The sequence below is a fragment of the Parambassis ranga genome, chromosome 6 (assembly GCF_900634625.1).
Source record: "Parambassis ranga chromosome 6, fParRan2.1, whole genome shotgun sequence".
Classification (NCBI taxonomy): domain Eukaryota; kingdom Metazoa; phylum Chordata; class Actinopteri; family Ambassidae; genus Parambassis; species Parambassis ranga.
The window spans coordinates 6,070,487-6,085,741 of NC_041027.1; the positions used below are offsets into that span (position 1 = coordinate 6,070,487).

The window sequence follows — 15,255 nt, forward strand, 5'->3', positions numbered from 1 at the left end:
AGCAGAGAAATAAAAGGCATTGAGTGAGATGGAGAAACATAAACAAGCATTTGAGTAATGATCCACGTATTTAAAGAAGAGCTGTAAATGTATGTGTCAGGCCTGCATACATGGTTGAACACTAATCACAGATTTTAAACTAATGACGCATGCTGTGTTAGCATTAGCTGTGACTGCTCATTCAGGCTTCACAATCATGGGGCTCATTCTGGTAAGTGAGCTGCTAATTAGTGAGAACCCATTAGATCCAAACTGAAAGTGTCCTTTAGGGCGTAGAAGGTTTTTCCATCATTTATACATTTATATTATTTCCATTAAATGTATTTGGTTTCCCACCTTTTTTGCATCAAAGGTTTATTTTTTTTGTATGTTATCATTTTTATTTTCATTTTGTCTCTGTGTATGTGTGTTTGTGTATTGTAGGACTGTGGCTTCAGTCATTCATGGTATCTGACAGTGTTCAGCATACTCTGCTGCCTGGGCATCATCCTCTGTCTGGCTACCTCTGTGGCTGTGGAGTGGACCGGGCTCAAAGTGGCCAAGGAGCTCCACCACAACCTGCTCAACAAGATCATACTGGCACCCATGAGGTATGACGCTCAGTGTGTGTGTGTAGGTGTGTGTGTTTGCAGCTCTGCCTCCTGATGTGTGAAAAGGCCGGGAAATGTGTGTTTGTGTGTGTGCAACCGATCATTTATAAGAGAAGACACAGTTAAAAGCATCTACTTTCACCTCATTACTCAGAGTGCCATCTGCTTCCCTCACATAAAACCCAGGAGACCTCGCTCACCTGAGCATGCTCTGCTTTAATGCACATTTACATGGGCTGCATACAGCATTACATAAGCAGCTGAATAAACAGCTAGATCTGAACCAGCAGACTGCACAGTACAAAGTATGTTATTTTCTGTAATCCTATATATTTCTGACATTTATAAAGACCCAGATGATGATAAATATTTTGTGAAATGTGAAAGTAAATAATCTGCTAAATTAAAAGAAATTATTTTTTCTTCATCCCCGCAGGCTTTTTGAGACGACTCCACTCGGCAGCATCCTCAACAGGTTTTCCACCGACACCAACACAATCGACCAGCACATACCCACCACACTGGAGTGTCTCTCCCGCTCCACCCTGCTGTGTGTGTCCGCCCTGGGTGTCATCTCCTACGTGACACCCGTCTTCCTCTTTGCCCTGCTGCCGCTGGCCGTCGCCTGCTACTTCATTCAGAAATACTTCAGGGTGGCCTCCAGGTGAGTCTGACAGAAGGTCAGGAGTCAGCATTATTAGTTTGTTTGTTTGTTTGAGATTTTCATGTCATTATCTCTTTACATTTTATGAAGCTTGCTTCATTCCTCTCTCTGTTTCCTCTGTCTTGTGCTCAGAGACCTGCAGCAGCTTGAGGACAGCACTCAGCTCCCTTTACTCTCCCACTTCTCCGAGACAGTCGAGGGTCTCACCACGATAAGAGCCCTCAGGTAATCGTACATCAGTCTCAGTAGGAGATTCCTGACTCAGACAGTGAGAAAAACCTCAGCCATTAAATCCAAGATGGCTGCTTCATTCATTTTGACAGTACTGACAGCTGTTTATTAGCAGATGTGCTGAAGACATTGGACTGTCCACCTTCTATCTGAGGACATGTTATGTTATAGTTGTTGCTTAAAGAGTATCAGGCAGGCGGGCATTTAATGTGATATGATACAATAATATATGGATTTTCATTGGCAGGTACGAGCCCAGGTTCAGACAGAGGTTACTACAGTTCACTGATGCCAACAACATCGCCTCTCTCTTCCTCACAGCTGCCAACCGTTGGCTGGAAGTCCGCATGGTAATGATCCGCCATTAGTTCTGCTTTTCTGTCTGTCACACAGCTGCTGCACCTTTGTGCTGATGCTGCCGTGTAACTGCTCCCTCTGTTGGGACGCTGAAACACTGAATTTTTCCGTCTCATATTAACAAGCGGTCTTCATGTCATGTTTTATGCATCAACTGTATGCGCGCTGCTCGAGTTTCACAGCAACAGAAAAGATGACCTTGAGGTGTTTATTGATGTACGTGATGCAAAAGCAGGTGCAGAGGCTCCTCGCTGTCGTGTGTGTTGATAATAAAACCATCTAAAATAATGGATCTCTTTATGTGTCATTTACTTTTTTCTCCATTATTCAGTGGGGCGTTAATGTTGACATTGTGTCTCTGCAGGAGTACATCGGAGCCTGTGTGGTGCTGGTGGCAGCTGTGGCCTCCATCACGAACTGTCTCTATAATCATCTGTCCACTGGCCTGGTGGGACTCGGCCTGACGTACGCACTCATGGTGAGTGTTTATTCCATCTGTACTGTAGCTGTGTACTGTCTCTTCTTTAAAAAAGTTTTTAAGGATTAATACAATTCAACTGAATTTCAACAAATAATTTTCAAGATAAAAGACTCTTGATAAGATTCTTGTATTATACTCAAGTTGTTGAATTTTCCTGCACTTTTTCAGTATGTTTATAAAACGTTCTGATTTTACACGTCTTAGAAATAATACATAATTATTCATACTGCAGATTAATATAGACCAAAACCAGAAATAATGTTCTTTATTAGACTTTAAACCAATTGACACACTATAGACCTAAAATATGTTATGATTACACATGATCAAATATATTATCATACAAATATGAGATCATTAACTCATAGTCAAATCAAAAATAAAATACAGACAGACCAACAGTGAGACAACATGCAGCAATTAAATGTGAGCCTTTCTTAGATTAGGGGACACTACAGAAATGTTTATAAAAAACATTTAATTCTCCTGACAGCAAAAATATGGTGAATCAGACACTTGTTCATTTGTCATGTGATCATTTCTCTGCTATAATCATTTTATTTTATGGTGATATTTTGCGGATAGATTTGTTCTTTTTGAGCTAAAACCTGCAAACAGGCCTTATTGCACTTAGACTCCACATGAGTGTTCAGACTGAAAGCACTGCGTGTCTCTGAGATGACATTTGCTTGACTCAGCTCTCCTCCTTTCCCTCATGTATCAGGTGTCCAACTACATGAACTGGATGGTGCGCAACTTGGCAGACATGGAGGTGCAGCTTGGCTCGGTCAAGAGGATTAACGGCCTGCTCAAAACTGAACCAGAGAATTACGAAGGACTGCTCAGTGAGTGCTGCAAAGCAGTCTCACTAACATCTATAATCAAACTGTCTTTCACTAATACAGCAGATGCACAAAGTCAAAATCAAGTCTTTATGATCTCTTTTTTACTCTACTCACATCATCTTGAAGTCATCTCTGTCAGCTCGAATCACTGTGCTCCTGAGAGCACCCTCTGATGATTTTTATCCCTTCATAATCTGGCTTACACGCATAAACTGGAAGGAATTTTACCATGTGTCTGTGAAATCATCTGTGAGCTAACGAGAAAGTCTAACATTTCATTTCAAATATAAATGGAGAGATCAGTTATATTTTGGATTAAGGAAGGTGAAAGCTAAATCCCTGTGGCATGTCTCAGCTGTGTCTCAGGTTCCTGACGGCTGGCCTCAGCACGGAGAGATCAAGATCCAGAATCTGAGTGTCCGATATGATGCCACGCTAAAGGCTGTGCTCAAGAACGTCAATGCACACGTCAACCCTGGACAGAAGGTAGCAACAAACAAAAAAGGAAACAGAAGAAGGAAAAATATGTCATGTAACAGAGTGTTGATGATGGAACTGTGTTTGTGTTCAGGTGGGCATCTGTGGCAGGACGGGCAGCGGCAAATCCTCCTTCTCCTTGGCCTTCTTCCGCATGGTGGATATGTTTGAGGGTAAAATATCAGCAGAGAAAAACACGATAAATAAAAATTGAGCAAGAAAAGCTTCATTTAGAATAAAAAGAAAATTCACAGCTTCTAATGTAAATCTTTTGTCGTCCACCCACAGGGAGGATTGTGATTGACAACATTGACATCGCCAAGCTGCCTCTGCAGACCCTCAGGTCTCGCCTGTCCATTATCCTCCAAGACCCTTTCCTGTTCAGTGGCACCATCCGGTACAGTACGCTCCTCTATCATAACAGTGGGCTTGATGCAGCAGTGTAGATTGCTGACACTGATAATAAGTGTAATATATGCAGGGAAACGCAAAAGGTTTCAAGTAAGGTGAGCTCTTAGCAAACTGCGACACACTTCAGTGATGCATCTCAAACATGAGGACTTTAGATAAGAGGACTTTTGAAAATTCCAGTGGGCGTGTTAATTTTTAGACTCCAGCCACAAAAGACAGTCAGTTGTTTGTACATCACAGCACTTAAACATTCATAAGAAAAGAGTATCAGTGTTTATTTGTGTGTATTTTTATATTGGAATACATCACACTGAGCTCTGGGATATGTTTTACTGACTCAATGAATGAGTGTAGATTACAATTTTTTAGTGCCTAATGTAGTTTTGTGTGTGTGTGTGTGTAGGTTCAACCTGGACCCAGAGATGAAGGCGACAGACGAGATGCTGTGGGAAGCACTGGAGATCGCTCAGCTGAAGCCTGTTGTGAAAACACTTCCAGGAGGCCTGGGTGAGATAGAGAACATCCGTGTTTGTTTTCCTGTGTGTGTTGATGTTATCAAATGTGCAAACATGTACAAATGTGCATATTTATTTTAAAAAGGCAGACTGAGAGTAGACTGTGTGTGCACTGATCTGTACAGTAGATACAGATTTTTCCTCCTCGGCGGTCACATGCGTGCCGAGATCATCGCGGCTGCTCGAGTGTCTCCATGCTAAGATGAAGCTGCTGTATCAGATTACACAAGTATCCATTTTTAACTCCATGTGATAACTGTTTAATGTGTGCTGCTGCTGAGTTTTTTTTATTCACAGCTCACGTCAGGCTCTGACACAGGAGACCTGACTGTTACAGCAGACTCACACACAGGCCTAACCTACATACATGATGAATGCTTGCTATGCCGTGGCACCAGGTCCTCCTCTCTGCACTGAGGCTTTTTTTAGCTCCTCCTCGGCCCCAATTTATCACTCAGTCCTTTTTGGCTCAGCGACCATCTGCATGTTGAGAAACCATTTGCTGCTCTTGTTGACAACAGCTCAGCTCACCTCACGTATTTCTGCATCACTTGTACTGTTTGACAGTGACAAATGTGTGTGTCATGGTGTGACGTGTTCAAGTTAAGCGACTCAGTTTATCTTTACTGGCGCCTCATGTTCAATAGGATATTGATTGATTGATTGATTAAGGTTAATGGATGGTTCAGTTACACTTTAACATAATGAAAATATTGTTGACCTTGCATATAAAACAGTCTGTAAATATCTAAGGTCAAGAAAGCTCATTTTAAAGAAAGCTTGTTTTAAAAATAAAAAGTCAGAGCTTGCAATATGTCATTAATCATATTTTAAGCTAGCTAACAAACAAAAAACAAATTATACTAATAAATCTCTAGAAAGCAGTTTGAACTGATTTCTATGACAGGAAAATACATGAGAAATCAAAAACTTGATCTGTAACCCAAAACCTAATGGCCAATTATCTGTGCCTTCTCGTAGTTTAAAATTTTTAGTTAGCTGTACATTGTTAGTGTGTATAAATGTGTGGTTCCTTTACTATTAAAACTATTAACAACATATCTTTATGTTTTCAGACGCCATGGTGACGGAGGGGGGAGAAAATTTCAGCCAAGGCCAAAGACAGTTGTTCTGTCTGGCCAGAGCCTTTGTCAGGAAGAGCAGCATCCTCATCATGGATGAAGCCACAGCTTCCATCGACATGGCAACGGTCAGTGAGAGAATGTGTCTTTAGGCTGTGAAGAAAGAGAGAGCAGATGATAAAAGGTGTAACAAAGCTTACATGGACATTTTAATCTGTTGGCATGGAAACAATTATAGACATCAGATGAAGGCAGGTGTGTGTGGGTGTGTGACCACTCAGCTAATGGCCACATCTTAATTGATCTTAAATACAAATGCTGAGAAGGAAAGAAGGAGATGGGGGGGGAAGGCAGAAAAATTGAAGTAGGAGTATAATAGTGAGCACAGTTAGAGCCTGAGGGGAGTGTGAGCAAATGGCTGCTTCTTACTTAAGAGCCTCTTGTGAATGGTTGGCCACAAAGTGCCGGTTGTAGCTTACAATAATGCAGTAGTACTGCCCTTAAGCGAAAACCAAATGGAGCTTTTCATCAGGGACATGATGAGGAACAGGAGAGGTGACAGTTTGAAAAATAAACTTTTTTTTCTTTTTGTCTGTTCCCACAGGAGAGCATCCTGCAGAAAGTGGTGATGACTGCCTTTGCTGACCGAACAGTAGTTACTATAGCAGTGAGTATTTCCCCTATAGTATGGTGCTGCAGCAATTAACAGCAATGCAGCTCTGCATCCCCGCCCCGAGAGTCCTGACTTTCCCTTTGTCATGCACTGTTAGTAAACTGGTGCAAAGCTGCACATCAATACAGGACAGTGCTGCACAATAAAGAGTTAAAAATAGAAAGCTGAAAAAAAAGCCCCAGTAACACGCAGTGTGATGTGATGTCTGCTCTTTCAGCATCGCGTCCACACCATCCTGAATGCCGACCTGGTGATTGTGATGAAGCGTGGGATCATCCTGGAGTATGACAGACCCCAGGCCCTGCTGGACAAGGAGGACAGCGTCTTTGCCTCCTTTGTACGAGCAGACAAGTAGCACAAGAAGAGGAAAAGCCTTGGAAGCGTTGAAGGAACACATTCAAAGTGCAATTGTCCCATGGAAATATATTCCTTTTATTTTTTAAATCATGGTGTATTATATTTGTACATAAAATATGAATTCTTTGTTAATAAAACATAAATTATCATTAAAATGTGTGTTGAAAGATGTCTGAGGTTAGGACTACAGTGTGCATGCTTCATGACAGGACTGCAGGTTTGAAATGACTGGGTCAATAAACACATGCAGTCCAAATATCTCCTTGTACTCATGGTTGGATGAGAGGCTGCCATCTGAATTAAAAACGTTACATGGCTGCCAGAGGGGCACACTGGCATTTTAAATGAAGCCGTCCATTGGTGGGAAACAGATTTTAAAATCAGGGCCGCAGGTTAATAAAACCCTAAATCTGGTCCCTGTGATCTCACTGACCCTTCCTTCATGCGTAAAGCCTGAAGGCGAGTTACTGTAGAGCTAACCTTTATTTAATGTGTAAACATATGCCGTTTATGTGAGGTGTCTTTGGCGTTAAAGCTGCACAACCGGACGGCTTTAAAGCGCATGGGCCCCGTCTCCACAGAAAGGGAACCAAACGCATGGTAGAGGGAGGGACTGCCTCCCCACCTCACAACTTCTCCCATCTCACGTTACCCAGCTATAATGAACCATCAGCCAGACTGCGCTGCATGAACCTGCCTCCTCATCCAAACGTAAAAAAAATACCCTCAGCTCCTTACGCTCAACATTTTTACATTTCACTGACTTTTTATTACGCAGGAGGCCCCGGCTAAAGCGTGTCAATACACGGGAGGGTCCATACACGGTGGGACGGCGGCGAAACCGAACTGTGACCGGTAGGTCAGTGCTGTGAGTGACGGCGGCAGCTGCGGAGCTGGAAGAAGAATCTTCTCATGGGACTTAGCGGTTGTGAAGCGCCTGCTCTGGAGGCAACGTGAGGAGCAAGCATTCCTCCAGAAATCGTGGTGACAAGAAGACTCTCTCCTGCGCCCGACAGCTGCCGAGGAGCTGACGCTGGTAAGTGCCGACTGGTAGAATAAACAAAAAAAGAAAAGAAAAAAAAACACCAGAAGAGACGAGGAAACCATCCTCCAGTCGGGCACGAGCAGTACCCTCAAAGGCAGAAAGGCTGTGGGTACATAGTATGGGAGCGCTATGTTGTCCAGGAAAGGACTCATTCCTGAGGATTACCTGCTAACACGTTTGGCTGAGGATGTCCTGCAGCCTAAGTTCAAGGCGAAGCAGGGGAAAGCTCGTTTCGTCGCCAAGAACGGCGCCTGCAATGTGGCGCACACCAACATCCGAGAACAGGGCCGATTCTTACAGGACGTGTTCACAACTCTCGTGGATTTAAAATGGCTTCACACGATCATCATTTTTACCATGTCCTTCCTGTGCAGCTGGCTCCTTTTCGGGATGATCTGGTGGCTTGTTGCCTTTGCGCACGGCGACTTGGACCAAAGAGGAGACGACTTTGTCCCGTGCGTAACGGACATTCACTCCTTCTCCTCCGCTTTCCTCTTCTCCATAGAGGTCCAGGTGACCATCGGCTTCGGAGGCCGGATGATTACGGAGGAATGCGTCTCAGCCATCATCATCCTGATTGTGCAGAACATCGTCGGACTGGTCATCAACGCCATCATGCTGGGCTGCATCTTTATGAAAACTGCACAGGCCAACCGACGCGCAGAGACGCTCATTTTCAGCAAGCACGCCGTCATCTCCGTCAGAAACAACAAGCTGTGCTTCATGATACGTATCGGGGACCTGCGGAAAAGCATGATCATCAGCGCCACCGTGCGGATGCAGGTGGTCAGGAGAACTACAACTGAGGAGGGAGAAGTGGTGCCACTGGACCAAATCGACATCCACATGGATAACCCGGTGGGGACTAACGGCGTCTTCCTGGTTTCCCCCCTCATCATCTCCCACGTGATCGACAAGGACAGCCCTCTGTACGAACTGTCAGCGCCTGACCTGCTACACGAGGACATCGAGGTGATCGTGGTGTTGGAGGGGGTGGTGGAGACCACCGGCATCACCACGCAGGCCAGGACCTCCTACGTGTCAGAGGAGATCCTGTGGGGACAGCGCTTCGTGCCCACAGTCTCGGAGGAAGACGGAATGTATGCGGTGGATTACTCAAAGTTCGGCAACACCATAAAAGTCCCGACGCCGTGCTGCAGCGCCAAGCAACTGGACGAAGTAGGCGGCATCGCTCAGTTTAAACTAAAGGAGGGTGTCACCTTGCGGGCGTCTGTGAGAAGGCGGCGCGGCACCATGGCGGTGCGCAGGTCCAGGATAGAGAGCCAGTAAACCGATGGCGTGTGTCAGCACTTTGTATGACTTACCTGATTAAGCTTGAGGATCATAAAATGACACAAGTATTTTATAATAAGTAGTACATGTTGTGGCTTACCAGTAATGAATAATCCACATCACGTCTCTATATGCAGTTTAATGTATGCTTTAACTCAGGGTCAAAAAGCACAGGCAGAATGCACTGGGGATTAACAGAGGTGGCTGCTATGCAGATAGAATCTTTTTTGTTCAGTTTTAGTTAAGATTGACTGCATGTATCTAAATCAACTAAAGGTGAATGCTTCATGTAAAGTGTGTTGTGGATTAAAGGTCTAAACATATGGTTTAAAGAAACACTTCAACGGCTGAGTTTGGATTTGATGTCATCACATCTGAGAGACATTTAAACACCTCAGACATCCACACTGGAAGTTTGGACTGCATAATTCACACAAAAATATATTTGGAAAAAATAAAGCTTATGAATCAGTGTGCCTCTATAGCAGATCACAGAGCCCTGCAGATCTCTTTAACTTAAACACACTGTAAGAAGCCCAAACAATAATGGCAAAGTTGTGACCAGCCAGGTTGAAGGCTGATCTGAAAGGCAAATTTGTTGGATGCAACAGCAACTTTAGAGCTACTTAATTTGGATGATTCTTGTACCTCCAATAATGAAGCCATATTTGTGCCATCATCAAAGCCTTATAAAGCCATTTCACCCACTGAGCAGAGCTCCGTTCTTACAGTGACTTTTCTTCCAAGTTGATGGAGTAACAGACATTTATGTTACAAATGACACTGAAACCAGGTGGCATTTCTCTCTTTTATTAGATTATAATCCGCAGAGCTTAAAATATTAAATTGCTTTTAACTTAGTTAATAATTAAAATACATAAAAACGAGAGCCAGAACTGAAGAACCCTGCAAAAGAAAAAAAAAAACTTAAAATAAATAAAAAAGGAGAATTATAAATCCAATCCTCCTCCATACAGAGGCTATGTCTGACAGGACCCGCTTGTGATTCTTTGTACAGTAAAGTCCAAGCAGACTGTGCATTTTCTATACATGTGTAATGATATCTCTAATTGTCATCTGATAATAAAAGCAAATTTAAAGGGACTGGTAGAAATAAAAATGTTTAGTTTTGTACTGTGAGTAACAGCAGAGCAGCTTCACACCTCTCTCCCCCTCTCCCTCTCTGTTTCCCTCTCTGGGCCTGCAGACATTACCTCATGTCTTTGTCCTCCTGTGCTGCTGGAGTGGGTGGAGGTGCTGTTGGTGTTTTGAGGGGCTGCCGCTGTGCTGAACAACAGCTCTGATGCAGCTGAAATGGCCACCAGTCTGTCTCCTCCAATCTCTGATCAGATTAAATATCTAGCATACAATCTTTATATTTTCTTCTCGGTCTCCTTGTTACTGCGGCTTTGTCTACATGTTTGTTGCCCTCTACAGGCAGGCTCCGGAACATGTTTGTTAGGGGTTCACCAGGTGATTACTGTACTGTAGTTAAACATGATCAACATCTGTCAGTCTGGTGAACAAAGGGACAGAGAATGAAAAAGAGAGTTATTTCCTCTCTGCAGCAGTGACATATTCTCTCAGATCCTGAGTAAGAAGCGCTTTAATCATCCCCTACATAAACAACCCAAACAGTGATTTGCTAGCATCACCCCATTCGGCAGTAACGTGGCTCCTTACAGGCCAGCATAGTGGCCGTGTGCCTGCGGGCTGCCTCCCACTGCTGGAGATGGGAAAGACAAGCCCACAGGTGAGCAGAGAGGCCTCCTCTCTAGGCATCAACAACACTGTACAATAGTAGGTTGAAGCAAAGCAGAGCCCCCTTCCTGTACTGTATGATAGGTAGAGGACAGAGGGAGGCTGATGGACACACTGCACCCCCAGCCTCAATCAACAAAAAATAAAACTGAGTAAAACTTCAACAAAAATAAAAGAAATAAAATAAAAACCAAAAGTAAAACATACACATACTTTTTTTGTTCCTAGTTTAAATTGCAGAGAAGATGGGAGGGATTTGCCCCTGGGAGGAACGCTCACGCCAATTCCTGCTGGCGTGACAAACCCCTCCCCGTCAACCCAACCCTACCAAAACACCTTCTCCCCCTTTCTTTCCGGCTGGTTGATTGGTGTTGTAGCGAAATATAAGGGTTGTGGAAGGTCTCTTAAGTCCTGCTTGCACCAAGAAAGGGGGCCAGGCTGTGTTTCCTTCTCTCCACTATCTGATCTTCTATCACCCCCAGGGCTACCGTGTGCTGACACCCCTGCTCATCTCTCCGTCACGTGATTTTGTGAAGAGGGAGAGGGTGCCGAGGCAGGGGTGGAGGGTGCCGGGGTCGGTGCAGGCGGCGGGGCGGGGGTGCAGAGGATTTCGGACAGGTCGTCCATGATACAGGTCTCCTTGGGGTCGACCAGGTTGAATTCCCTTACGAAAACGATGAAATGTGCATACAGAGTGTTCAAGTGGCCCTGCAGATCCAGAGCCACCGTCTCTTTAAAGTGCGCCCAGTAGAGGTGAGCCAGCACGTGGAACAGGTACCGGCAGATCTTCTTTACCAAGGACTCGAAGGAGTTGGGAAACTCTTTGCCTGAAGGGAGGAAAAAGGCAAAGAAAGACAGGAGAGAATGCTTTACAAATGGAAATCATCACAAGGAAGGAAAACATTTTAACAACTTTATTACAGACAGTTTGGGATGTTAAGCTCTAACAAACATAACATGATTTGTGCTGCTTTTACAAGTCAGAATTCAAGAGCTAAAAGAGTTTGTTGATGAGAAGAATATTTGTTCCTATCTCTAATGACTTTCTATTGAAGAATTTCATGTATTTCCTCACATTTTAATGCTTATTAATGCAAAAGAGTGTAAGATATAAACAGTGTCCCTGTTTTTAATAATGATAAAGCTCAATGTTTTTAGTAGTGGAAGAAATATGTCTGCATCTTTCTAGTCTTGTCCCTTAATAAGATCAAAGTCTGGCCACTCATTTGAGGCAGCAGGGGGCAGCACAACATCGGTTACTTCTGACAGCTCTCAATGGTAAACAGGAATACTCACCATATTTTGTGGGAAAGATTTCCTCATCTGTGACCAGTTTCTGACAAAGACTCATTACGAAGTCGACATATTGTGGAGCAGTGCACTTTGTCTTCTTCCCTTTCTCGTCATACCAGTAGTATATTCTAGAAAGAAAAGAAAAAGAACTTTAGTCAGTCCCTGCTGTAACCTACGTGTTTCATAGTAACATGGAAACATACTATTGAAGAACCAGATCTGATTACACAACTGTCAGTTCAGCTTGATTAATCATAATGAACGTTTGTGGCAGCATGTGAGATGTAAACAGGAGTGTTTCCTGGAACAACAACAAACCACAGGTGACCCATGACACACAACTGTCCTATGAAACATCAGCTGCTGTCCTCATTTTGGGAAAACATGAAATGAAATCTCAATTACACTACAAGTACTGTATGTCCCACACTATCATGTTAGCATTTTAGCTGCACTTGACCCTGATCTTTTTTCCTGTTTGGATCAAATTCTTTGCTGTTGAGGCCCCCCTCTGTCCCCCTGCTGGTCAACAACTCCCCTGGAGCTGACCCAGATATGTGAATTGCAAGTAGTTGGCTTGGAATCAGAAAGTTGACTAAAGGAAAGTTGACTAAAGGTAAAGTTGGCAGCACCAAGCTAGTCACGCAATCAGGTCAGCAGACCCCTAACAGATAACAAATATGGTACTCAGGCAATCACAATTAATGAGCAGCTAAACAAATGAAAAGAATTTGAGTGCAGGTGAAGCTGTTTGCAATGTAGGTCTCAGACATTACAAATCCTGAGGAATGTCAAGTGTTCATGTAACTGACCCTGTAGGAGGAGACCCACTGACCACAGCACCAGGAACCCACTGACAATATATTTACTCCTACAGCATTAGGAGTAAATGAAGGAGGCCTCAGAGATAAAAGACAACACAAAGACTCTTTGCTTTTAAATGTCTTAATACTTAAAGAATCTGCTTATGTTAACCAACTAAATCCAAAAAGGAAGCAGCTATTACGCACACTAATGAACACAGCAAGCACATTTCTCCACCCAACCATACAAAATGGGTCTAAATAGCTACCAAATGGTTCTGTTCCCTCATAGGTCATGGAAACATTTCCTTCCAAAAATAGTGTTGAGTTCTGCCCTTAGGCAGGGGCACTGACGCTGCTCTGACTGTGGCTCAGTCAGTTTTCACCACAGAGGGGGTGTGGGTGCCAGGTCTGCATGGGCAGGAAAAGGGTGGGGTGCTAGGCAGCAGGCGGTGGAAGGAGGTATGATCAGTGTTGCAAGCTTTGGTGTTGCAGTTAAAACAAACTAATATATGTAAGTTACAGTCTATGTTTTTTCTCTTAATTAAGATATTGTTGTTTCCATAGCCCTGTTAATCTGCTGCCTCCTCTGCTCACATACCGCAGGCAAGGCACGTTTGTTTACTCCATTTCTCAGGGTGTGGGTTAGAAGCAGTAGCTTAAGGTGACACCGGTGGAAAAATCCACTGTTGACGGAGAGGTTAACTCGTGACATATTGCTCTCTGGCAGCAAATCTGTCATATTACTGTCATCTGTCAACAGCTGTTTGTCATTGTCATAGTTCTCGTGAAGTGAGTGTGTGGGTGAGCATGTGCATTTTTGTGGCTTTTCAAGGTGTTTGTAGTCCAGTTTTTCCAGCCTTGAGTAGACGCGCGGGAATAAAGGCCTCTCATACATAAAGATGGCACCCCACCCTGACAGGGCAAAGTAGGTAGATAAATACTTATCTATTCCTGGTGAGCTGACCCCAGCTGACCAGGGAAACATGGCCTTAATAAATAAAGCAATGGGACACCAGATTCCAATGGGGCTCGGCAGGTGCACAATGAATAAACCAAACATGTGGCAGATAACTTACGTGTTGCAGGCTGTCATGGCTTGACAGGTGTCCCCAGTGCAGAACTCTGAGATGGTGCTGTACTGCAGGTTGATAAGATTAAAGAATGTTGTCGCTGCGGAAACATCAAAAGAGGAGGTAATACGTTACACACTACACGTGATCTGCTTACAAGGATATATCACAGGTGGTAAAACAGTTTTATGTCATAGCATATTTTTTGTCACATTATCTTCCATCTGGTAAAGACACACCTGTGAGTTTACGGTCGCATACATAAAAGCACAAACACACAGACTAATCTATCATGTCAACACATCCTTCACTAGTGTGTGAGCCTCAGAAACAAAGATGGAAGAATGGGAGGTGGCTGCAGCTTTGACATGTATTCCGGTTGTTGAAACAGGTATTTGTGTGTTGTGAGGGAAACTCCCTCACTCCCAAGTACACTGCAAAAACAGCAGGGTCTGTATGTTAAGACGTAATCTTCTGGACTGGTGAGATTCTTTAAATTGTATGACTTCCTTGACTGCAAACAGTTTACCTAAACCTTTCAGCTACAAGGGAAAAAAGCATTCTTAGACCCATTCGGACTTGTGTAATTAGATTGATTTTTTTCTCCATCTGAACAGCGGAACTCCGGTTAAAGTCGGATTTCCACTTGATTTCAGTTTGACTGAGGTCTGAATGCAAACACGGCTAGTGAATCCTACTTGACATCATACATCTGGGTTCATGGGGAAAGTATCCAGGTCATCCAGGTATGTGAGTAAGCATCCGAGGAAAGCTTAGCCAGGAGTTTATTTTCGACATGGCTACAAAGACATCAACTGCACTTTGGAATGAAAACAAACAACAACAAAAAAAAAAAGAACTAACGAAGCAAAAGAAACCATGCATGTGTGCACCCTGTCCTACCGCGGTCTAAATTGTACAATGCGACACCTAGCATGTGTGCAAGAGCCGAACTTCAAAATAGGTCTTAACATATTCATAAAGCAATACGGATTCGATCCCACTCTGGCTGGATTGACCTTCCCCTGTCTGAATGGTATCTTTAATCGTATAATTATCTCAAACTAGCTAAGGAACTCAGTAAATCTGTGCAATGAACAGTTTGAGTGTCCAACACTGAATATTATTTTCCATTACAATTACTTGCAAGGCAGTGTTTTTTTTAACCTGCTATTTATGTTAAAATATGGTGAGTAACTTTTGTGTTAATTGAACCTGTGTGTGTTCACAGTAAGTGATGGCTGCAACAAATTACATCACTTTCAATGTTACTCCTCCAAAAAAGAAGTATTGGCTTTCTCTTA

General features: G+C 43.5%; 3 protein-coding genes across 6 annotated transcripts in view; 2 read left to right on the plus strand and 1 right to left on the minus strand.

Annotated features, from left to right (window-relative positions):
• abcc8 (ATP-binding cassette, sub-family C (CFTR/MRP), member 8) overlaps window positions 1-6,838 on the plus strand; it is a 38,004-nt gene extending 31,166 nt beyond the window's left edge. The window contains exons 27-39 of the mRNA XM_028408080.1: window positions 424-590; window positions 1,027-1,254; window positions 1,387-1,479; window positions 1,733-1,835; window positions 2,207-2,320; window positions 3,048-3,168; window positions 3,524-3,654; window positions 3,740-3,818; window positions 3,934-4,042; window positions 4,460-4,563; window positions 5,648-5,781; window positions 6,258-6,320; window positions 6,544-6,838. Of these exons, the coding sequence (XP_028263881.1) occupies window positions 424-590; window positions 1,027-1,254; window positions 1,387-1,479; window positions 1,733-1,835; window positions 2,207-2,320; window positions 3,048-3,168; window positions 3,524-3,654; window positions 3,740-3,818; window positions 3,934-4,042; window positions 4,460-4,563; window positions 5,648-5,781; window positions 6,258-6,320; window positions 6,544-6,681 (1,584 nt within the window). The 3' untranslated portion in view covers window positions 6,682-6,838. The remainder of the gene's footprint in view (window positions 1-423; window positions 591-1,026; window positions 1,255-1,386; window positions 1,480-1,732; window positions 1,836-2,206; window positions 2,321-3,047; window positions 3,169-3,523; window positions 3,655-3,739; window positions 3,819-3,933; window positions 4,043-4,459; window positions 4,564-5,647; window positions 5,782-6,257; window positions 6,321-6,543) is intronic.
• A 488-nt stretch (window positions 6,839-7,326) lies between these two features.
• On the plus strand, window positions 7,327-10,125 carry kcnj11 (potassium inwardly rectifying channel subfamily J member 11). Its single transcript, XM_028408075.1, has 2 exons — window positions 7,327-7,394; window positions 7,462-10,125. Exon 2 carries the CDS (start codon window positions 7,858-7,860, stop codon window positions 9,016-9,018), a length of 1,161 nt encoding a protein of 386 aa, XP_028263876.1. The 5' UTR covers window positions 7,327-7,394; window positions 7,462-7,857; the 3' UTR covers window positions 9,019-10,125.
• Window positions 10,126-10,609: 484 nt separating this feature from the next.
• Window positions 10,610-15,255, minus strand: part of mob2a (MOB kinase activator 2a) — a 47,802-nt gene continuing 43,156 nt past the window's right edge. For all 4 annotated transcript variants that reach the window (XM_028408079.1, XM_028408077.1, XM_028408078.1 and 1 more), the window contains exons 3-5: window positions 13,958-14,051; window positions 12,079-12,203; window positions 10,610-11,609 (exon numbers count right to left, since the gene is read on the minus strand). In XM_028408079.1, coding sequence (XP_028263880.1) covers window positions 11,290-11,609; window positions 12,079-12,203; window positions 13,958-14,051 — 539 coding nt within the window. In that variant the 3' untranslated portion in view covers window positions 10,610-11,289. The remainder of the gene's footprint in view (window positions 11,610-12,078; window positions 12,204-13,957; window positions 14,052-15,255) is intronic.